The sequence below is a fragment of the Pleurodeles waltl genome, chromosome 7 (genome assembly GCF_031143425.1).
Source record: "Pleurodeles waltl isolate 20211129_DDA chromosome 7, aPleWal1.hap1.20221129, whole genome shotgun sequence".
Lineage (NCBI taxonomy): Eukaryota > Metazoa > Chordata > Amphibia > Caudata > Salamandridae > Pleurodeles > Pleurodeles waltl.
In genome coordinates, this window is record NC_090446.1 from 173,272,111 (window position 1) to 173,295,768 (window position 23,658).

Consider the following 23,658-nt stretch of genomic DNA (forward strand, 5'->3'; position numbering starts at 1 on the left):
AACATTTTGTTAGGGAGTTGGTCTTGATTAGCCAATCGTCTAGGTAGGGGAACACGTGTATTTGCTGCCTTCTGATATGTGCGGCTACTACTGCTAGGCATTTTGTAAATACTCTTGGTGCGGTCGTTATACCGAACGGAAATACTTTGAATTGGTAATGTATTCCCTTGAATACGAACCTTAGATATTTCCTGTGCGAGGGATGTATCAGTATGTGGAAATACGCGTCCTTTAGGTCTAAGGTTGTCATGTAGTCTTGTTGTTTTAGCAGTGGTAACACGTCTTGTAGCGTGACCATGTGAAAGTGTTCCGATTTGATATAGATGTTTAGTGTTCTGAGATCTAAGATTGGTCTCAGTGTTTTGTCTTTTTTTGGTATTAGAAAGTACAGTGAGTAGACTCCTGTGTTCCTTTGTGTACATGGTACAAATTCTATTGCGTCCTTTTGCAGTAATGCCTGAACTTCTAATTCCAGAAGGTCTAAATGCTGTTTTGACATATTTTGTGTTTTTGGTGGGACATTTGGAGGGAGTTGGAGAAATTCTATGCAATAACCATGTTGGATAATTGCTAAGACCCAAGTGTCTGTTGTTATCTCCTCCCAAGCTTTGTAAAATTGGCTTAGTCTTCCCCCCACTGGTGTTGTGTGAAGGGGTTGAGTGACTTGTGAGTCACTGTTTGGTTGTAGGGGTTTTGGGACCTTGAAATTTTCCCCTGTTTCTAGGGAATTGTCCCCCTCTGTACTGGCCCCGAAAGCCTCCCCTTTGGTACTGTCCCTGGTAGGTAGACGGTGTTGATTGTGAGGTGCTGGCTTGTGTGGCTTGACCCCGAAACCCCCCTCTGAAGGTTGTCCTGCAAAATGTGCCAAAAGTGCCTCTGCCCTGCGGGGAATAGAGTGCGCCCATGGCCTTGGCTGTGTCAGTGTCCTTTTTCAATTTCTCAATTGCCGTGTCCACTTCGGGTCCAAACAATTGCTGTTCGTTGAACGGCATATTGAGCACTGCCTGTTGTATCTCGGGTTTAAACCCGGATGTGCGCAACCATGCGTGCCTTCTTATGGTTACCGCGGTATTTATTGTTCTTGCAGCTGTATCCGCTGCATCCATAGAGGAGCGTATTTGGTTATTAGAGATATTTTGTCCCTCCTCAACCACTTGTTTTGCCCGTTTCTGTAAGTCTTTGGGTAGATGCTCGATGAGATGCTGCATCTCGTCCCAATGGGCTCTGCCATATCGCGCTAGGAGCGCCTGAGAGTTCGCGATGCGCCACTGGTTTGCAGCTTGTACAGCAACTCTTTTTCCAGCCGCGTCGAATTTGCGGCTCTCTTTGTCCGGAGGTGGTGCGTCGCCGGAAGTGTGCGAGTTGGCTCTCTTGCGAGCTGCCCCTACTACAACTGAATCTGGTGGCAGTTGTGATGTGATAAAAGCAGGGTCCGTGGGTGGTGCTTTATATTTTTTCTCCACCCTTGGAGTTATCGCTCTGCTTTTGACAGGTTCTTTAAAGATCTGTTTTGCGTGCCTTAGCATTCCCAGGAGCATAGGCAGGCTTTGATAGGTGCTATGGGTGGAGGAGAGGGTGTTGAAAAGGAAGTCATCCTCGACAGGTTCTGAGTGTAACAACACGTTATGGAACTCTGCTGCCCTAGCTACCACCTGTGTATACGCTGTGCTGTCCTCAGGTGGTGAGGGCTTGGTAGGGTACGATTCAGGACTATTGTCTGATACTGGGGCGTCATACAGGTCCCAAGCGTCCTGGTCATCTTGGCTCATGGTGGTATGAGCTGGTGAATGTGACGGAGTCTGTGCCGGTGATGTATGAGTTACAGGTGGAGGAGAGGGTGGTGGAGTTACTTTCTTCACCACCTTTGGCTGTGGTGTTTGTTCTTGTGTTTGGAACTCGAGTCTCCTTTTCCTCCTAATTGGGGGGAAGAGTGCTGATCTTCCCTGTCCCACTCTGTATGAAGATTCGCTTCTGGGTGTGGTCTACGTCAGTGGTTTGTAACTCTTCTTCAAATCTGTGTTTGCGCATTTGAGAGGACATTGATTGTTCCTCTGAATACGAGCTGGCAGTCGGTTCGGTTGCTGGGCGTTTTGGCACCGAAACTGTGTCTTTGCTTGTTTTCGGCTCCGAGGAGAATTTTCTCTTTTTTGGAATCGAGCCTTCTCGGCGTCGATCATCCTCTGTGCCGCTGTCTCTGCGTCGAGCAGCTTCGGTTCCGCTGTCTCGGCGTCGACCCTTTTCGGCAGCACTTTCTCGGTCCCGAGATTGCTGCGTGTCTGTGTCTCGACCCGAGTCGGACGATTTCGGCACCATTTCGCCCTTTTTCGGTGCCGATGGACGGTCACTTATTTTATGGGTTGAGCCATGGCCTGTTGGCAGTGGCGTCCCCTGGGCCTTGTCCGTTTTCCCGTGTGGTGCTTGTTTCGACGTCTTACTCACGGTTTCTTCGACGTCGAATTCCTCCGAGTCCGATTCATGGATGGAGAAGGCTTCCTCTTCCTCTCCTTGTTCCTCGAACCCTCGGTGTCCTGTCAGCGTGGACGCCATCTGCAACCTTCTAGCTCTTCGGTCACGGAGCGTCATTCGGGACCGAAACGCACGACAGGCCTCACACGTTTCTTCCTTGTGCTCGGGCGACAGGCACAAGTTACAGACCAAATGTTGGTCTGTATATGGATACAGGGAGTGCAGAATTATTAGGCAAATTAGTATTTTGACCACATCATCCTCTTTATGCATGTTGTCTTACTCCAAGCTGTATAGGCTCGAAAGCCTACTACCAATTAAGCATATTAGGTGATGTGCATCTCTGTAATGAGAAGGGGTGTGGTCTAATGACATCAACACCCTATATCAGGTGTGCATAATTATTAGGCAACTTCCTTTCCTTTGGCAAAATGGGTCAAAAGAAGGACTTGACAGGCTCAGAAAAGTAAAAAATAGTGAGATATCTTGCAGAGGGATGCAGCACTCTTAAAATTGCAAAGCTTCTGAAGCGTGATCATCGAACAATCAAGTGTTTCATTCAAAATAGTCAACAGGGTCGCAAGAAGCGTGTGGAAAAACCAAGGCGCAAAATAACTGCCCATGAACTGAGAAAAGTCAAGCGTGCAGCTGCCACGATGCCACTTGCCACCAGTTTGGCCATATTTCAGAGCTGCAACATCACTGGAGTGCCCAAAAGCCCAATGTAAGGAAATGCCTCCTTGGCATGGTTGCCCCCTGACTTTTTGCCTTTGCTGATGCTATGTTTACAATTGAAAGTGTGCTGAGGCCTGCTAACCAGGCCCCAGCACCAGTGTTCTTTCCCTAACCTGTACTTTTGTATCCACAATTGGCAGACCCTGGCATCCAGATAAGTCCCTTGTAACTGGTACTTCTAGTACCAAGGGCCCTGATGCCAAGGAAGGTCTCTAAGGGCTGCAGCATGTCTTATGCCACCCTGGAGACCTCTCACTCAGCACAGACACACTGCTTGCCAGCTTGTGTGTGCTAGTGAGGACAAAACGAGTAAGTCGACATGGCACTCCCCTCAGGGTGCCATGCCAGCCTCTCACTGCCTATGCAGTATAGGTAAGACACCCCTCTAGCAGGCCTTACAGCCCTAAGGCAGGGTGCACTATACCATAGGTGAGGGTACCAGTGCATGAGCATGGTACCCCTACAGTGTCTAAACAAAACCTTAGACATTGTAAGTGCAGGGTAGCCATAAGAGTATATGGTCTGGGAGTTTGTCAAACACGAACTCCACAGCACCATAATGGCTACACTGAAAACTGGGAAGTTTGGTATCAAACTTCTCAGCACAATAAATGCACACTGATGCCAGTGTACATTTTATTGTAAAATACACCCCAGAGGGCACCTTAGAGGTGCCCCCTGAAACTTAACCGACTATCTGTGTAGGCTGACTAGTTTTAGCAGCCTGCCACAAACCGAGACATGTTGCTGGCCCCATGGGGAGAGTGCCTTTGTCACTCTGAGGCCAGTAACAAAGCCTGCACTGGGTGGAGATGCTAACACCTCCCCCAGGCAGGAATTGTCACACCTGGCGGTGAGCCTCAAAGGCTCACCTCCTTTGTGCCAACCCAGCCGGACACTCCAGCTAGTGGAGTTGCCCGCCCCCTCCGGCCAGGCCCCACTTTTGGCGGCAAGGCCGGAGAAAATAATGAGAAAAACAAGGAGGAGTCACTGGCCAGTCAGGACAGCCCCTAAGGTGTCCTGAGCTGAAGTGACTCTAACTTTTAGAAATCCTCCATCTTGCAGATGGAGGATTCCCCCAATAGGGTTAGGATTGTGACCCCCTCCCCTTGGGAGGAGGCACAAAGAGGGTGTACCCACCCTCAGGGCTAGTAGCCATTGGCTACTAACCCCCCAGACCTAAACACGCCCTTAAATTTAGTATTTAAGGGCTACCCTGAACCCTAGAAAATTAGATTCCTGCAACTACAAGAAGAAGGACTGCCTAGCTGAAAACCCCTGCAGAGGAAGACCAGAAGACGACAACTGCCTTGGCTCCAGAAACTCACCGGCCTGTCTCCTGCCTTCCAAAGATCCTGCTCCAGCGACGCCTTCCAAAGGGACCAGCGACCTCGACATCCTCTGAGGACTGCCCCTGCTTCGAAAAGACAAGAAACTCCCGAGGACAGCAGACCTGCTCCAAGAAAAGCTGCAACTTTGTTTCCAGCAGCTTTAAAGAACCCTGCAAGCTCCCCGCAAGAAGCGTGAGACTTGCAACACTGCACCCGGCGACCCCGACTCGGCTGGTGGCGATCCAACACCTCAGGAGGGACCCCAGGACTACTCTAAGACTGTGAGTACAAAAACCTGTCCCCCCTGAGCCCCCACAGCGCCGCCTGCAGAGGGAATCCCGAGGCTTCCCCTGACCGCGACCCTTTGAATCCTAAGTCCCGACACCTGGGAGAGACCCTGCACCCGCAGCCCCCAGGACCTGAAGGACCGGACTTTCACTGGAGGAGTGACCCCCAGGAGTCCCTCTCCCTTGATCAAGTGGAGGTTTCCCCGAGGAACCCCCCCCTTGCCTGCCTGCAGCGCTGAAGAGATCCCGAGATCTCCCATTGACTTCCATTACAAACCCGACGCTTGTTTCTACACTGCACCCGGCCGCCCCCGCGCTGCTGAGGGTGAAATTTCTGTGTGGGCTTGTGTCCCCCCCGGTGCCCTACAAAACCCCCCTGGTCTGCCCTCCGAAGACGCGGGTACTTACCTGCAAGCAGACCGGAACCGGGGCACCCCCTTCTCTCCATTCTAGCCTATGTGTTTTGGGCACCACTTTGAACTCTGCACCTGACCGGCCCTGAGCTGCTGGTGTGGTGACTTTGGGGTTGCTCTGAACCCCCAACGGTGGAATACCTTGGACCAAGAACTAAGCCCTGTAAGTGTCTTACTTACCTGGTTAACCTAACAAATACTTACCTCCCCTAGGAACTGTGAAAATTGCACTAAGTGTCCACTTTTAAAACAGCTATTTGTGAATAACTTGAAAAGTATACATGCAATTTTGATGATTTGAAGTTCCTAAAGTACTTACCTGCAATACCTTTCGAATGAGATATTACATGTAGAATTTGAACCTGTGGTTCTTAAAATAAACTAAGAAAAGATATTTTTCTATATAAAAACCTATTGGCTGGATTTGTCTCTGAGTGTGTGTACCTCATTTATTGTCTATGTGTATGTACAACAAATGCTTAACACTACTCCTTGGATAAGCCTACTGCTCGACCACACTACCAAGAAATAGAGCATTAGTATTATCTATTTTTACCACTATTTTACCTCTAAGGGGAACCCTTGGACACTGTGCATGCTATTCCTTACTTTGAAATAGCACATACAGAGCCAACTTCCTACACCCAAGGTGTGCAATACTCAGAGACATGGCCAAGGTAAGAAAGGCTGAAAGACGACCACCACTGAACAAGACACACAAGCTGAAACGTCAAGACTGGGCCAAGAAATATCTCAAGACTGATTTTTCTAAGGTTTTATGGACTGATGAAATGAGAGTGAGTCTTGATGGGCCAGATGGATGGGCCCGTGGCTGGATTGGTAAAGGGCAGAGAGCTCCAGTCCGACTCAGACGCCAGCAAGGTGGAGGTGGAGTACTGGTTTGGGCTGGTATCATCAAAGATGAGCTTGTGGGGCCTTTTCGGGTTGAGGATGGAGTCAAGCTCAACTCCCAGTCCTACTGCCAGTTCCTGGAAGACACCTTCTTCAAGCAGTGGTACAGGAAGAAGTCTGCATCCTTCAAGAAAAACATGATTTTCATGCAGGACAATGCTCCATCACACGCGTCCAAGTACTCCACAGCGTGGCTGGCAAGAAAGGGTATAAAAGAAGGAAATCTAATGACATGGCCTCCTTGTTCGCCTGATCTGAACCCCATTGAGAACCTGTGGTCCATCATCAAATGTGAGATTTACAAGGAGGGAAAACAGTACACCTCTCTGAACAGTGTCTGGGAGGCTGTGGTTGCTGCTGCACGCAATGTTGATGGTGAACAGATCAAAACACTGACAGAATCCATGGATGGCAGGCTTTTGAGTGTCCTTGCAAAGAAAGGTGGCTATATTGGTCACTGATTTGTTTTTGTTTTGTTTTTGAATGTCAGAAATGTATATTTGTGAATGTTGAGATGTTATATTGGTTTCACTGGTAATGATAAATAATTGAAATGGGTATATATTTTTTTTTGTTAAGTTGCCTAATAATTATGCACAGTGATAGTCACCTGCACACACAGATATCCCCCTAACATAGCTAAAACTAAAAACAAACTAAAAACTACTTCCAAAAATATTCAGTTTTGATATTAATGAGATTTTTGGGTTCATTGAGAACATGGTTGTTGTTCAATAATAAAATTAATCCTCAAAAATACAACTTGCCTAATAATTCTGCACTCCCTGTATTTATTGTGGCATTTAGGACAGAATCGGAACGGGGTCCGTTCCATCGGTGTCGATGTTACACGCGGTCGGGCCGACCAGGCCCCGATGGGGGATCAAAGTTACCCCGAAGGGCTACCGGAGCTCTTCACGATTCGGTGTCTATTTTATCTAACCCGATACCGAACGAAACAATACCGACGTAGTTTTCCGAAGTTATGACTATCTTTCCGTCCCGAAACCCGGAGCGAAAAGGAACACGTCCGAACCCGATGGCGGAAAAAAACAATCTAAGATGGAGTCGACGCCCATGCGCAATGGAAACAAGGGAGGAGGAGTCCCTCGGTCTCGTGACTCGAAAAGACTTCTTCGAAGAAAAACAACTTGTAACACTCCGACCCAACACCAGACGGCGGACTATGGACAGCATGTGTATCTGCAGCTACACATGCCACCGAACATAAAGTTCCTTTATTTTTGTACAACTAAGTGTTTTCTTTCTTGTGAATAAGTACTGTGTGACTGTAGTGGCATTGCATGAGCTTTGCATGTCTCCTAGATAAGCATTGGCTGCTCATCCACAGCTAATTCTAGAAAGCCTGGCTTCTAGACACTGCCTACACTTCATTGAGAGGAGATACCTGGAATAAGGTGTAAGTACCAAAGGTAACCGCCACACACCAGGCCAGCTTCCTACAGTAACACAAATACTAGGAGACTAATCGCCAGTTCCCCCAACTGGAGGTAAGTAAGCACACTTATTATATACACAGTAGCAATAAGCAAGAAGCATAAAAACTACAAGCATTGGCAAAAGTATTAGAAAAGTCTAGGCCCTAGGGGAGGACCAAACCATATACTAAGTTACTAGAATGCGAGATACAGTCCCCCACCCAAGGATGTGGAATCATTAGAGGGGAGCTGGAAGAACTAGTAACCCTAAGAGGTGAGTACCAGAGTGACCCCCCCCAGCAACCAGGAGAGCAGAGGTAGGTATCTGGTTTTCCCCAAAACCAACAGGAGGACTTAGGAAAAGGATTGTGCAAGACCCAGACCAGACTGGAAGAACCCAAAGGTGGATTTCTGACAGAAGAGGACCTGCAAAGGAAGTGGACTAAGTCCAGTTCGTGATGGAGAGTCCGGCCGGGGCAGGAGCCAATACCCACCCTTCTGTGGATGCAGGACCAGGTCGATGGGGGATGAAGAAGACCAGCTGTGCAGCACAGGAGCCGATGAGGAGTCCCTGAAGTGATGCAGATGGTGTCCCACACTGGCTGTCGGGTTGTAGTGGGCCAGTGGTGCAGGAAGACCACCAATAACCCTTGGAAAATGCAGTAGAAGAAAAAGAGGTGTTGCAAGGCTGAAGAGGACCAGCAAGGCCCAAGGGCCCTGACCCAAGGATGGGAGTCCGGGGTGTCCCTCAGTAGTTGGGAGATTCACAAGAAGAGGATGCAGCCCCCACAGGCAACCCACTGGCAGTGAGCCCAGCAAGAGGCACACTAAGCACACCTGAAGAGGAGTCCCACGTCGCTGGAGCAGCAGAGAGGAAACTGTGCTTGGCAGGAAGAAGGATTGGGGGCGGGGGCTACACGAAGCCTGAAGATCCGTTGGAGCAGAAGCAAACATGCCTTGGTAGCTGCAAGAGTAGCCGTGCACAGGGCTTACGATCTCCCAAGTTGGACAGCTGGTAGAGAGGACCAAGGGGACCACTCAAGACCCCCACCTGTAATGTATCATCCACAGTGCTCGAAGAGAGAAGATCCACGCAGCCGGTTGTCGTTGCAGTTGGTGCCCGCGGATGCAGGGGAGTGACTCCTTCACTCCAAGGAAGATTCCTTCTTGTGCAGTCTTAAGACTTGTCGCCCTTAGAAGATTCACAGCCAGGGAAATGTTGCAGTTTCTGGAAGAAGCCAGGGAAACAATGTTGCAGAGGAGAGTTGTCGCTGTAGTTGCAGATTGTTGGTTCCTGGAGGGTCAAATTGCAGTGCCAGTGGCCAGAAGATGAAGTAAACCATGCAGAGGAGTCCTGCATGTCGAATCTGATGACCCACCCAAGAGGGAGACCCTAAATAGCACAGGGAGGGGGACTGGTCACCTCACAGGGTGACCACCTTTCAGGAAGGGGCTGTGACGTCACCTGCCTGACCTGGCCATTCAGATGCTCTCAGGGTCCTCTGCCTACCTTGGAATCAAAATGGCAGAACCAAGTGGCCACCTAGAGGAGCTCTGGGCACCACCCCTGGGGTGGTGATGGAGAGGGGCGTGGTCACTCCCCTTTCCACTGTCCAGATTCACACCAGAGCAGGGACCGGGGGTCCCTGGACTGGTGCAAACTGGTTTATGCAAGGAGGGCACCAAATGTGCCTTTCAAAGCATACTGGTGGCTTGGAGGAGGCTACCCCTTTCAAGCCATGTAACACCTATTTCCAAGAGAGCGGGTGTACCCCCCCACACCCCACAGGAAATACTTTGTTCTGCCTTCCTCTGCCTGAGCTTGTCAAGCAGGAGGAGAGCAGAAACCTGTCTTGAGGGGTGGCAGCAGCACAGGCTGCCCGGAAACCCCAGAAGACTAGTAGGAGCAATGCTCGGAGTCCTCCAAGAAGCCCCCTGAGTGCATGGAGTTATACAACCAATAATGGCAACATTTTTGGGGTATGATTCCAGCATGTTTGATACCAAACATGCATAGATTCTGAGTTACCATTATGAAGCTGGACACAGGTAGTGAGTGACCGGTGTCCAGTATGGGGGTAAAATGGCTTCCCCGCACCTATATAGTCCACTGTAATGGAGCTGGATTTTGTAGGGGGACCTCTGCTCATACATGGGTGCCCTCACACACAGGAACGTGCAATCTGCCCTCTGGGCAAGGAAGGCCTACCATAGGGGTGATGTACAGTGACCTGTGGTGAAAGGGTGCATGCACCTTTTCACACAGGCTGCAATGGCAAGCATGTAGATCCATTTTTCATGGGCTCCCATGGGTGGCATAATACATGCTGCAGCCCATAGGGATCCCCTGGAACCCCAATGCCCTGGGTACCTAAATACCACATACTAGGGACCTATATGGGGGCACCAGTATGCCAATTGTGAGGTGTGCAAAGTATTAAGCAACCAAATTTAGAGGGAGAGAGCACAATCACTGGGGTCCTGGTTAGTAGCATCCCAGTGAAAACAATCCAAGCATACTGATAGCAGGCAGAAAGTGGGGGTAACCATGCCAAAAAGAGTTACTTTCCTACACTGGCAAAATAGGAAGACCTTACCTGTTGGTGAAAGTGTTTTAGGAGAGAAAAGATCTGCTTTGCATTAGTATTATGCACATTTTCGCTATCACTACCACACACAGAAAATCAACACTGTGAACAGGATTTTGTCCAGACGTTAATGAGTTCAAACAAAGGATAAAATGTAGCAATATTTCCAGGATAAATCTGACTCTGTTTCAATGGTTCTAGCTCAGGTGAAACTCATTAGACTGAATTGTCTTCTGCAACGTGCCAGCCAGTTAAGTCAGCAGTGTAGACGAGGGTTCCTACAGGGTCCTAGAATTCAAGTAAGGGACCTCCTGGAGTTCAGTCACCAGTGACCAATGAGCATACATTTCACGCACAAAGAACCAAAGGTCTTCACAAGTTACCACTTGGAAAATGGCTCATGGATTAGGGCTCATCCATAGCTATAAATACCAATATCTTCAGAATCATAAGAGATAGAAAATACTTCCAGAATTAGGATGACCTCCCCAGGATAAATGAACCAGGCTACATACCATGAGGGTAAAGGCTTCACCCTGGGTGGGAAGGCTGTTGGGTTGTATGTCCCTCTTGGATTTAGTAAGAGTGGATGCCAGACCCCAAAGTGATACGGAAGCTTGTAGGCGATGCAGGTTCACCAACTCAATTAAGACTGGTGATTCCTAAACTTCATGACCCAAGCACTGAAAATCTTTGGTCCTTCGTCTCCTGGACAGCCACAATTCAAGGATCAAGTGGTCTTTGGACAATTTTGATTCATCGAGGTGCCATCCAGGTAGATTTTCAGGTCAGTTTTTCTGGGCAGAAGCAGTGATCCTGCTCACGCAGTAAGCTCCTTGTGTAGATGGTAAGTACTCTTTCTCAGCTCAGGGCACAACAGCATGGCTTCTCATAGGCTTATGAAATTAGGCCCAGTCTGGGAGACAGAGCAATCTAGTAGTTCCACTATCCAGGAGATACCCTTCCCTACTCTGCAGTCCTTCTCAAGCACTAGATTATCGACCTTCATTAGCTCAAAAGGGAAGTTTAGGACACAAGAGTCAGAGGTGTGCTTTATCCAAAGTTCAAACACTCATCCAATCTCGATGAAGTGCCTCTGACTACTGTTCAGTTTTCCCAGGGTTTGAGTGCAGTCACAGGTCAGTTTAGAAGGCATTACCTGGTTTCCAAATTGCAGCGCTGACAAAGCACTTCCTCAGTTCCCCCGAGAGCCAGTACCACACAGGAATGAGAGGATCACGTAATTACATACAGGGCATAGCCACTGTATCTCTTCTACACTGTAGATACATGGAAGTAGCTGGCACAGAGCCCAGTTAAAGGGCATACCTAGTGCACGCTAAGTACACAGGTTTACTGGTAACTACACACTGTTTGCCTGAAGCCTTGAAAGTAACATTCGCCAAGTGTCACCGAAGTTCATACTCTCTGTATGCTATATGTAAAGCATGTAGTAGACCATGCCTTTTAAGCCATATATCTGTAAATACTGAGAATGTGGGCATGACTAATTTTAGTAGTTTGTATTTATTCAGTGATGATCATAGGGCCCTTTAATTGTGGCTATCAAGGAACGTTTAAGTCTTTCTATGGTATGCAACCTTATACAAGAACCATTTAAACCATATATCCTTTAAACAAAGTTTCTTCATTTGTATGTCCTTTGAAACAAGTTTCCTTGCTGGGAACACATACAATTTGTAATATGGCCACGCTGTCTACTTTAAAAAGCTAGGTATGGTAATGTTACTGAAAAAATGTGGTCAATTAATAGAGGATGAGCGGTTAGTAGCAAATGCCAGCTGTTACGATTTTTTTCTTCAGAATTAAGGGTCTGTAATTTCAAGTAGGTTTTTGGGAAAGTTACCTCTTAAGAAAGGTGCCTTCTACAAACAAAGATGGATGGTGCTGTATATTTACCTAAGAGATACTTCCAGGTATGGATGGAGACTGCAAGTGAGTTGGACTGAACAATGGCTGAGTGTTGGTAGGATGTCTGGAAACTATTTAACTGTCTGAGTAGATGATCTGGAGTTCTTACCTGTAGAGTCGCCATCGAGATTTAAGGTCAAGGCTCCAGAGATCTCGTATGTCATCAGCCTCTGCTTCTGTCATGAAGTTCAGCTTCCGCAGTTCTAATTTCATCTTTCGCTTCATCTTCTTCGTCTGGTTACCTTGTACCTTAAGTGAAGGATAAGGAGGTCAGCCAAGTGGGTTTAAAGGTGACCCTACAATCTCCAGTCACAAAATAAACCTCCAACTGTTTCATCTCGAGCAAAGGTATTTTCCTGTTCCTGAACTCAGCTTCTCTTCCACTGGTCTCTCATCTCCCTTCACCCCAAGGTTCGAAATTAAGCTTTGTGCATGGATGAAACACACCCATACAAAACTGAAAGCGAAGGTCATGTCAGCTAGAAACGGTTAATCTGACCAATTTCTTCCTGTTTTTACACTCGAATACATCACAATTTTGTATCTGAAGAATTCACTGAAGCCGTGAAGATTATGGAGCTTTGCCCTCTGCCAACAGCAGATACGCCTTTATTGTTTAGGCATAAATGACTGTTTATTTATGGCATTTATAAAAGTGCACCGACACCATACTGCTGTCCTGGCGCGGATCGTAAACACAAGACAGTTCAAATGGGGCTACTCAGTCAAACTGGCTGCTGCCATCACAGATCCACACGGCTACTTAGGAAAAAGCCAGGTCTTCAGTGTTTTTCTGAAAGTCAGGTTGGTCGGTAAACAATCAAAGGGAGATCGGAAGTTGGTTTCAGAGCCCGGCTGCCCTGCCCATAAAAGTCTGACCACCTGGTCTTTTAAACTTGGCCACCTGAATTAGGTTGGACAAGAATGAGCGAAGGTCTCAGCTCAGATTATATCTCTTCAAGCTGCTTCGCAGAGAGACCAGGCCCGATCCCTTAGAACACAATACAGAGGCACTTAAAATCAATTCTTTGTTTGATCGGCAGCCACTGTAACTCCTTGCTGCTTACTTAAATACAATTCTAGATGTGCTTCTTTACTCCTATTATGGCATTACTCAGAAACACTACCAGCAAGTAGAAAAAATATTTCCTCTATTTGTTTATTTAGTGCATTTGTTTCTGGCCTGGCCCATGTCTAAGCCAGTTTTTGAGTGCTTTACATTCTACTGCCACATACAGAGTAATTACATTAAAAAATCTTTATTCGACCAAAATATATGGCCATAAAAGACACAAAAGAAAAGAACAGCCATAAACAGAAAAGCACGAAGCTGGCAGGTCCAGCATGAACATAAGATAACAGGTATGATATCCAGCAAATAACAATGATATTGCAAAGTGCATGGCTGGGTTACATAACTTAAAACATTACAGGTGCTGGGGTTGGCTGAGAGTATAAGGAAAGAAGATAAACTATGGGTAAAGAATTTCTTTTGGGAATTATGTGAGGAAAGAAGGTTGCAAACTGAGCTGGGAAAACATACAGTATAGAGTAATTGACTACAGTAATTACACTAGTCAGAGTACAATATCTGGATAATGATGCTGGTTAAATCAAACCTAAGGGTGTTCTAAATACATCACAAAGGATAACAGTGTTTTGTATTTGATTATGAATGGAGTGGGTCAGATGATTCAGATGTATAACAATGTTCTAACAAACTAGTGATCTTGTTTTACATTAACATAACATGTGAGGATGTGGGTTCTAATTTGAAGTACTTTTCCTCTATGTTACTAACTGATGTAAGTGTTTCAACAATCTACTCCTTCTGGGGCCGTCAGCTGAAGGTTTATCATAGTCTTCACAAAGCACATTTGACATATAAGTATGAGGGTTTCCTACAAACTGGAGAGACCCTGAGGTTTAACCAACGTATTAGACAATCTCATTCACTTTATGTACACCTACCAGATCATTGTTGCCTAGTCTCCAAAATGAAAAGTTAGTTATGAAATGATCCAGTTGGATCAATGTTGGTCTCATGCATAGTTGGTCTGTTATAATATATGAGTACGCGTACAATGTCTTGTTCAGTGGTATTGTTTTATCCCCTTTTTAGGACAGCGCAAGAAGAGGATTTTCTGTGCACTGAAGAAGTGTTGTCCATATACTTGGAATTGAGCCAGAGAACATTTGGCGCAGGTTTTTTTGGTTCAGCCTGGTGGTGCGATACAAATACTAATAGTCAATGCAATTGTGTCAAATGTTGCACTTCTGATGCCCATGCTTTACCCAGTTGGCAGGTTCAGAATTTGTTGAGTGTGTGGCCTTTTCCGGCTAAAGGAATAATAAAGGAATAATTATTCATGCATCCAACAAATTTAGAACCTGCAAACGGGGTAAAGCATGGGCATCAGAAGAGCAAAATTTGACACCATTGCATTGAATATTGGTATTTGCATCGCACCACCAGGCTGAGCCTGGAACCATGAAGTAGAGAATATTAGCTGCAGAAAGGAGCAAAGTGAACTGTGTTACAGCAGAACAGTAGTCATTGATTCACTATGTGCCTCAAGTGGAAGACACTTTGCTCCGAGGGAGAGAACCATTAGATTTTAGTACTTGGGCAATACACAGGGGCCATACTTGATATTACACCACAAGTTTGATGAATGTTCTCTAGTCTGCATCCTTCTTCAGCAGCAACTAGTGTCAAAAGAAACCCAATCTTGTGTGAATATAGCCAAGACATGGTTACATAACATTTTGTCAAGATAAACTAGGCTACATCACTGTCAGGAAGGTCTGTGTAACCTACGTTTTGAAAACAACCCTTAGGTTGTGTTAGTATTGAGATGGCACATACTTCTAAGACTTGTTATTCTTCAGATGGCATGTAGGGCAAGAGAGCAACCCCAGAAGAGAATCACTTTTCAGAACTCTTGTGGTGCATCGAAAATAGTGGTCGATACACATACGCAAAGTGGAAGTTGCTATAATTCACCAGCGCTATCATGGAGTTTGACAGGTTGTTTGTGGCATCCATGAGTCAAAGGCTTCCTCTCCCCTGCGATAAAGTTGACAAAAGAAAATGGCAGCTGACGAGGAACTAGAAGTCTGGAGCTCACACTATGCCAAGGATTGAAGGAGACCGCTGGCTCTAAACTATGTGGACATCACAGACTTGAAAAGTTAAATGCGAGTGCAACTAGGGACAATAGGTGCAATAAGCCAAGACTCTACCAGCTCCTTCTATGGATCTGTGATGGCAGCAGCCAGTTTACACAACTGTATGCTGTGGCGGAATGCACATTCCTTAAGTACACATTCGCAGAGTATGAAGAAGGCTAAAAGTGCATGAGCACTGCTTCAGAAAAGAGGGACCTATAATAGCGATTGCAGTTATTGTGCTAATGTGGAGTAAGATTTCCTGTGACTAGCTTATGCTTTGGTAAACAACACAGGTGCCTCTCAAAGATTACCTATCTAGAATTTCAAAAATGGGTGGCAAAACATTGATCTCTGCTCCCCACCTCCTGATAGAAGTCATAGCCACAGAAGGGGGACGGTCTCATGAAAGGAATCTTCCTTGACTCCAGGTCAGAAATTTTGAATTCCTTCAATTAAAGAGCTTTAAACAAATGATGTCAAGGATATGACAGTCAAGATAGCCATGAACATGGCTGCAAACAGAATGACATCCAATATGAGTCCTCATATATTCAACAATGTGTCGCAAGTACAAACATTCAATGGGAATCTAAACAAACATCTTATAAATGACTCCAGTATGATGAACATCCACGTCTTGAACTTTCCAATCCCTACTCAAAACAAGACTACCAAGGTTCCTAGAGAGGGAAGTAATAGTCACAAAGCCCATCAGAGCTTGAGTTGCAAGGCCATTCAGGTTTGTACGGCTCCTATGGAGAAGGCAAGTGTAAGGAAATGCCTCCTTGGCATGGTTGCCCCCTGACTTTTTGCCTTTGCTGATGCTATGTTTACAATTGAAAGTGTGCTGAGGCCTGCTAACCAGGCCCCAGCACCAGTGTTCTTTCCCTAACCTGTACTTTTGTATCCACAATTGGCAGACCCTGGCATCCAGATAAGTCCCTTGTAACTGGTACTTCTAGTACCAAGGGCCCTGATGCCAAGGAAGGTCTCTAAGGGCTGCAGCATGTCTTATGCCACCCTGGAGACCTCTCACTCAGCACAGACACACTGCTTGCCAGCTTGTGTGTGCTAGTGAGAACACAACGAGTAAGTCGACATGGCACTCCCCTCAGGGTGCCATGCCAGCCTCTCACTGCCTATGCAAGTATAGGTCAGTCACCCCTCTAGCAGGCCTTACAGCCCTAAGGCAGGGTGCGCTATACCATAGGTGAGGGTACCAGTGCATGAGCATGGTACCCCTACAGTGTCTAAACAAAACCTTAGACATTGTAAGTGCAGGGTAGCCATAAGAGTATATGGTCTGGGAGTCTGTCAAACACGAACTCCACAGCACCATAATGGCTACACTGAAAACTGGGAAGTTTGGTATCAAACTTCTCAGCACAATAAATGCACACTGATGCCAGTGTACATTTTATTGTAAAATACACCACAGAGGGCACCTTAGAGGTGCCCCCTGAAACTTAACCGACTGTCTGTGTAGGCTGACTAGTTCCAGCAGCCTGCCACACTAGAGACATGTTGCTGGCCCCATGGGGAGAGTGCCTTTGTCACTCTGAGGCCAGTAACAAAGCCTGCACTGGGTGGAGATGCTAACACCTCCCCCAGGCAGGAGCTGTGACACCTGGCGGTGAGCCTCAAAGGCTCCCCCCTTTGTCACAGCCCAGCAGGGCACTCCAGCTTAGTGGAGTTGCCCGCCCCCTCCGGCCACGGCCCCCACTTTTGGCGGCAAGGCTGGAGGGAACAAAGAAAGCAACAAGGAGGAGTCACTGACCAGTCAGGACAACCCCTAGGGTGTCCTGAGCTGAGGTGACTCTGACTTTTAGAAATCCTCCATCTTGCAGATGGAGGATTCCCCCAATAGGGTTAGGATTGTGACCCCCTCCCCTTGGGAGGAGGCACAAAGAGGGTGTACCCACCCTCAGGGCTAGTAGCCATTGGCTACTAACCCCCCAGACCTAAACACGCCCTTAAATTTAGTATTTAAGGGCTACCCTGAACCCTAGAAAATTAGATTCCTGCAACTACAAGAAGAAGGACTGCCTAGCTGAAAACCCCTGCAGAGGAAGACCAGAAGACGACAACTGCCTTGGCTCCAGAAACTCACCGGCCTGTCTCCTGCCTTCCAAAGATCCTGCTCCAGCGACGCCTTCCAACGGGACCAGCGACCTCGACATCCTCTGAGGAATGCCCCTGCTTCGAAAAGACAAGAAACTCCCGAGGACAGCGGACCTGCTCCAAGAAAGGCTGCAACTTTGTTTCCAGCAGCCTTGAAAGAACCCTGCAAGCTCCCCGCAAGAAGCGTGAGACTTGCAACACTGCACCCGGCGACCCCGACTCGGCTGGTGGAGATCCAACACCTCAGGAGGGACCCCAGGAATACTCTGATACTGTGAGTACCAAAACCTGTCCCCCCTGAGCCCCCACAGCGCCGCCTGCAGAGGGAATCCCGAGGCTTCCCCTGACCGCGACTCTTTGAACCCAAAGTCCCGACGCCTGGGAGAGACCCTGCACCCGCAGCCCCCAGGACCTGAAGGACCGGACTTTCACTGGAGAAGTGACCCCCAGGAGTCCCTCTCCCTTGCCCAAGTGGAGGTTTCCCCGAGGAATCCCCCCCTTGCCTGCCTGCAGCGCTGAAGAGATCCCGAGATCTCTCATAGACTAACATTGCGAACCCGACGCCTGTTTCTACACTGCACCCGGCCGCCCCCGCGCTGCTGAGGGTGAAATTTCTGTGTGGGCTTGTGTCCCCCCCGGTGCCCTACAAAACCCCCCTGGTCTGCCCTCCGAAGACGCGGGTACTTACCTGCAAGCAGGCCGGAACCGGGGCACCCCCTTCTCTCCATTCTAGCCTATGTGTTTTGGGCACCACTTTGAACTCTGCACCTGACCGACCCTGAGCTGCTGGTGTGGTGACTTTGGGGTTGCTCTGAACCCCCAACGGTGGGCTACCTTGGACCAAGAACTGAACCCTGTAAGTGTCTTACTTACCTGGTAAAACTAACAAAAACTTACCTCCCCCAGGAACTGTGAAAATTGCACTGTGTCCACTTTTAAAACAGCTATTTGTCAATAACTTGTAAAGTATACATGCAATTTTTATGATTTAAAGTTCCTAAAGTACTTACCTGCAATACCTTTCGAATGAGATATTACATGTAGAATTTGAACCTGTGGTTCTTAAAATAAACTAAGAAAATATATTTTTCTATACAAAAACCTATTGGCTGGATTTGTCTCTGAGTGTGTGTACCTCATTTATTGTCTAAGTGTATGTACAACAAATGCTTAACACTACTCCTTGGATAAGCCTACTGCTCGACCACACTACCACAAAATAGAGCATTAGTATTATCTATTTTTACCACTATTTTACCTCTAAGGGGAACCCTTGGACTCTGTGCATGCTATTCCTTACTTTGAAATAGCACATACAGAGCCAACTTCCTACAGCAAGTATACAGGTATGGTGACTACAAGTTTTAAAAGCAAGAGTTGTGAAATTTGTACTTAATTCATTGGATGCAAACTGAACAAGGCTTTCATTTTTCTAAACTTGAACAAGGAGATTAAAGCAGACTACACAGAAAGTACAAAAGGAGTTTCTATAATAAGATGTGGACACTTCAGTGTGGTAGCCTGCTAAACTTTAGATCTCCCACACAAATAGATCTATCTTAATTCAGGTGGAAACAGCTAGAACTCTCCATGACTTCGATGGGTCAGTGGTTGAACATGTGGTGGATGAGGCACTCTACAATGGTAGGCACCCCTTGAGCTTCAAACGGAGATGACAATCTATTGGAGGCCACTTGGGGTTTCCGGGCGACAGCATAAAAGATAATTGGAATATATATTATACAGTGATAGCACTGCTGATTCTCACTTCTCTTGTTCATCCCCATTTGTTATATCATCATTGAGCATGTCCGGAAACCCTTTATTAATAGCATCATAATCTAAAGATGCTAAAATGTTATTTTAATACTATGGGCCCCATTTATATATTAGTGGCTGGCCCGCTGTAAATTATTTTGTCATCCTGGTGGAAGGACAGCCCACCAGATGTATGACCACCAGGCTGGCAGTGATCTATAAAGCAATGCCAGGAACCACCACGGCAGTTTTTATAAATGCATTTTTCTGTCTGGTACAGAGCTCCACCAGGAGGACAGAGCCATGCACTAAAGAGTTTCTCTTTTTTTTTTTTTTTTTTTTCGAAAAGAAAATCCTGAAAGAGGATTCTGCCATGGTAAGGGGAGCATTTAAGTTTTCACTGCACTTTGCCACCAGGGTTTTCCTGATGGTGACGAGCAGAGAAAACTGACTGGGCATGCCGTCCATCTAAATTAGGTGGATGGAATGACAGGTCAGCCTCCGACGGCCTTTACTTTGCAGGCCATCAGAGTTTATGGCAGAGATGGAGTAGCCCCCACTGTGATTAATCATAAGGCCCACCCGCATTTAAACTCGGTGGGCAGACTGCATTCCTGGCAGTAAGAATACTCAGTCACCGTTGCAACGCAGTATTCTTACAACCAAGAATTAAATAGGCCCCTATATAAGCAAACATACTGAATTCATATGTCCTTGTTCTATTTGTGGGACATTGAAGTTAGTTATCTGTAGTTATACTGGAATGTAATTTGTGGTTTTCACTAATAAAAAGTTCTAAAAGACACAGACAACTAGTCTCTTTGGAGGCAATTTTTGCACCGTGTCAGTAGTGCTTGTTGGAACTTATTATCTACCAATACTTATTTTGTGATGGGCTCGAGAGAAGGGAACGTTTGTTTCACAGGCTTAGGAGAAGGCAGTGGTCTCAACACGTGTGTCAATAGTTATACCTGGCTATTTGTCAGGTTCTTGTCAGGTACCCTAGACTATGCAGGTATGGGTAAAATACCCAAAGTATTCTGTACTGAGCATTATTCATCTGTAAAAGGCATAGGAAACTAGCCACAGACAGGTACCAACGCTGTCCTGACAGCTTGTCTCCATCAGTCTCTTGAAAGTCGGATCCAATATATGTTCATCCCATTTTTGTGGCTCGCTAGCCAGAGCCAGCATGGGTGGAAATGGTGTGATCATGAAAAGTGGACACCGTCCCAGTGATAGGCTAAGCTGGAACCAATGATCCATTCCAGATACACCAGATCTGAAAGCACCCAACAAACCATCATGACTTCTATTAACCACTTAGAATGGTCGAATGTCAGCTTCGATACAGAGCTTACAAAGCACTAGTGCAGTAGTTCCTATCATTGTTCTCTCTTACAGAGCAACTACTTCTGTGGCATCATGAAGCATAACATGCATTATGCACTGCCCTAATCAATCTTTCTTTTTGCTTAGTGAATTTTCATGTTGAGACAGGCGCTGCTCTTCTTCTGGACCCAAAGTATCACGTTTTCAAATGTTCAAATGTAGATAATATTGCATCTTACGGGGATCATGCTGTCTGAACAGGCACAAACGTATTCTTTTGAGGGGATGTTTATCATTTGAAAGCAGGCTCCTAGAGATAAATGTTTGAACTTAATGGCAGAAAAAACATAAAAACGGGTAACAAAATTGGTAGAGGTTTAAAGATATGCTACAGGTTACTGCAAGAACTCTTCATGTACATTAAAATACCACCAATATAAGGAGACACGTTAGGTGGCAAGGCTTACCACTTATGGTTCAACTGAATCGTGGGTGGAATGCTCCAAGCCCCCTCGAGTTGAGTATTTGCACGAAAGGTAAGGCTGGTAATATTCAAACACTGTTGACACTGCCTGACATAAGGCTTCATGTCCGCACAGAAGGCACTACATCAGGGAGTCCCCACAACAAACTACATTTCCTCTACATAGATGGAAGTCCAGAATGAAGACGGATATAAGACAGTCGAGAAGTAGGAAAACAGTATTAACTATCATTACCTGTACACAGAAGACGATCAATAAGTTGAGCACTCACAGCTGACGTTTGTGTATATAATCTTCAGAATAGCAGCCTGAATGATGGAAGGATCAATGCAGCGTTTTTAACCCCCAAAGGTTTGATAAATGGGAGTACCATTAAATTGGGTAATGGTGGAAAGTGCCCCCTTTTGACATGGTCACCCCCACTTTTTGCCTGGTATCTGGTGCAATTTTGACTGAAGTGCACTGGCTCCGGCTAACCAGGTTCCCAGAGCCAGATCTCTTTCCCTAAAATTGTGCAATTGTCTACCAACTGGCCATGCCTTTGGCACCCCTATATGTCCGTACCAAACATTACCCCTGATGCCCAGGGCATAGGTACCAAAGAGGGTCCCGAAGGACTGCAGCATGAATTGTGACACCCTCAGGGACCCCTTACCTAGCACATGCAGACTGCCATTGTAGGCTGCAGGCCTTGGTGCAGCTAAAAGTGAAAATACAACGTGGCACACAACCTGTGTGCCATGTCCCCTAATACTGCATGCAATATATTTAAGTCACCCTTACAGCAGGCATTACAGCCATAAGGCAGGGTGCATTATATTACATGTGAGGGCATAGCTGCACGAACAGATACGCCCCTGCTATGACTTTGTTGATTCTTAGACATAGTGAGTGAATAGGGAAGCCATTTCAAGTACATGTGCTGGACAGTGCTCAATATGAGTCCCTCAGCTACTTGATGGCTTTATTTGAAAATAGGGATGTTTGGCATGAAACATCTTGTCTTAATACGTCCTCACTGATTCCAGTGATGGATTTATTAATACATGCACCCAGCGGGCAACGTAGAGGGAACCCCTGGAAATCTACCATCTACATGTGTGCTGGCTAACTAGCCTTCCACCACCAGACACGATTCTGAGCCCCATGGGTGAGAGCCATTGCGCTCGGGCGGACAGAAATAAAGTCTGCTCTGGCAGGGGTATTAGCACACCCCTCCCAACAGGATGACCTGCAAATCTGCATTATTATACAGGGGACTATAAAGAATCCCACCACTCTTGATATGTATATCTGGTTTCCCTCAAAGGAGAGGATGCAAACCCCCTGCCTCAGGGCCCATTTCGTACATGGTCAGGCAGGAAAATTAGTAGTGAGAGAGATATGCCCACCTTTCAGGTCAGTCCCACCCGTAAGGTGAGCTGCCTGATGTGGCCACACATTTTGAAAGTCTGCAATCTTGGTGATGGCAGAACTAGGAACTCTGGTACAGGATTATGGCTACAGGATGTAAACAAATAGGGGGTGTAGTGGTCCCATGGGTAAGTAGCCCATTGGCTACTACCCTACCTTCCCCGAAATGCCCCTAAATTCAGCATTTATGGAAGCTCCTGACACAAGGAAATCAGATCCTGCTGATCTGAAGAAGGACACTACAGAGGCGTAAAACTGAAAACAGAAGACCAGTGATGGACTCAGCGCCAACCCTGCCAGCCTTCCTGTTAACTTAGATAATTGTGCCAAAGTCACCTCGTTCCCCAGCTGCTGAAACTTTCAAAAGACCGGGAATAATGCCAGCCTTCACACCAGTACAAAGGAACTCCCGTTTAGTAGCAGAGTTGCTCCCCTGTATCTTTGAAGGAACTCAAGAACCGCTGTAGGGGACTTTGGACCGCCAAAACTGCCACCGCACAGCACCACAGCAAACGAGCATCCCAGCCCATGTTGAAGTGGGCCAATGGTGCTGTAGGAAAGAGCCTCTTTTGACATGGTTAACCTCTACTTTTTGCCTGGTACATGATGCGATTTCGACTGAAAGTGCACTGGGCTCCTGATAACAAGATTCCCAGTGCCAGAGCTCTTTCCCAAAACTGCAACTGGCAAAGCCTTTAGCACCCTCTGTATGTCTGTAGTAAATGGTAGCCCTGGTACCTAGGGCCTGGGGTACTAAAGGAGGTCCCTAAGGGCTGCAGCATGAATTGAGCCAGCCTTAGGGATCACTCACCAAGCACATGACGGGCTGCCATTGCAGGCTGCATGTCTTGGTGCACATGAAAGTGAAAACACAATATGGCACACAGCTTGTGTTCCATGCCCCCGTACACTGTATGCAATATATGTCGGTCACTCCTCTAGCTGGCTTCACAGCCTTAAGGCATTATATTACCTGTGAGGGCAGATCTGCACAAGCTGAAATGCGCCTACTATGTCTTTGTCGATTATGAGACATAGTAAGTGATGAGGGAAGCCATTTTAAATGCATGAGCAGGACACTGGCCAGAATGGGTTCCCCAGCTACATGATGGCTTCCCTGAAGATAAGGATGTTTAGTATCAAACATCTCGTATTGGTGAACCCACACTGATGCCAGTGTTGGCTTTACCAACTCCCATACTCCGAGGGCACCTCAGAGGTGCCCCTGAAACTCTACCAGCCTCTGGTGTGTTCAAATACTGGTTTCTACCA

The 23,658-nt window shown here is 46.8% G+C and overlaps 1 protein-coding gene across 4 annotated transcripts in view; it reads right to left on the reverse strand.

The window, feature by feature from the left end:
• ZNFX1 (zinc finger NFX1-type containing 1) overlaps positions 1-23,658 on the reverse strand; it is a 191,909-nt gene that overhangs the window by 62,426 nt on the left and 105,825 nt on the right. For all 4 annotated transcript variants that reach the window (XM_069243475.1, XM_069243477.1, XM_069243474.1 and 1 more), the window contains exon 9: positions 12,213-12,352. In XM_069243475.1, the coding sequence (XP_069099576.1) occupies positions 12,213-12,352 (140 nt within the window). The remainder of the gene's footprint in view (positions 1-12,212; positions 12,353-23,658) is intronic.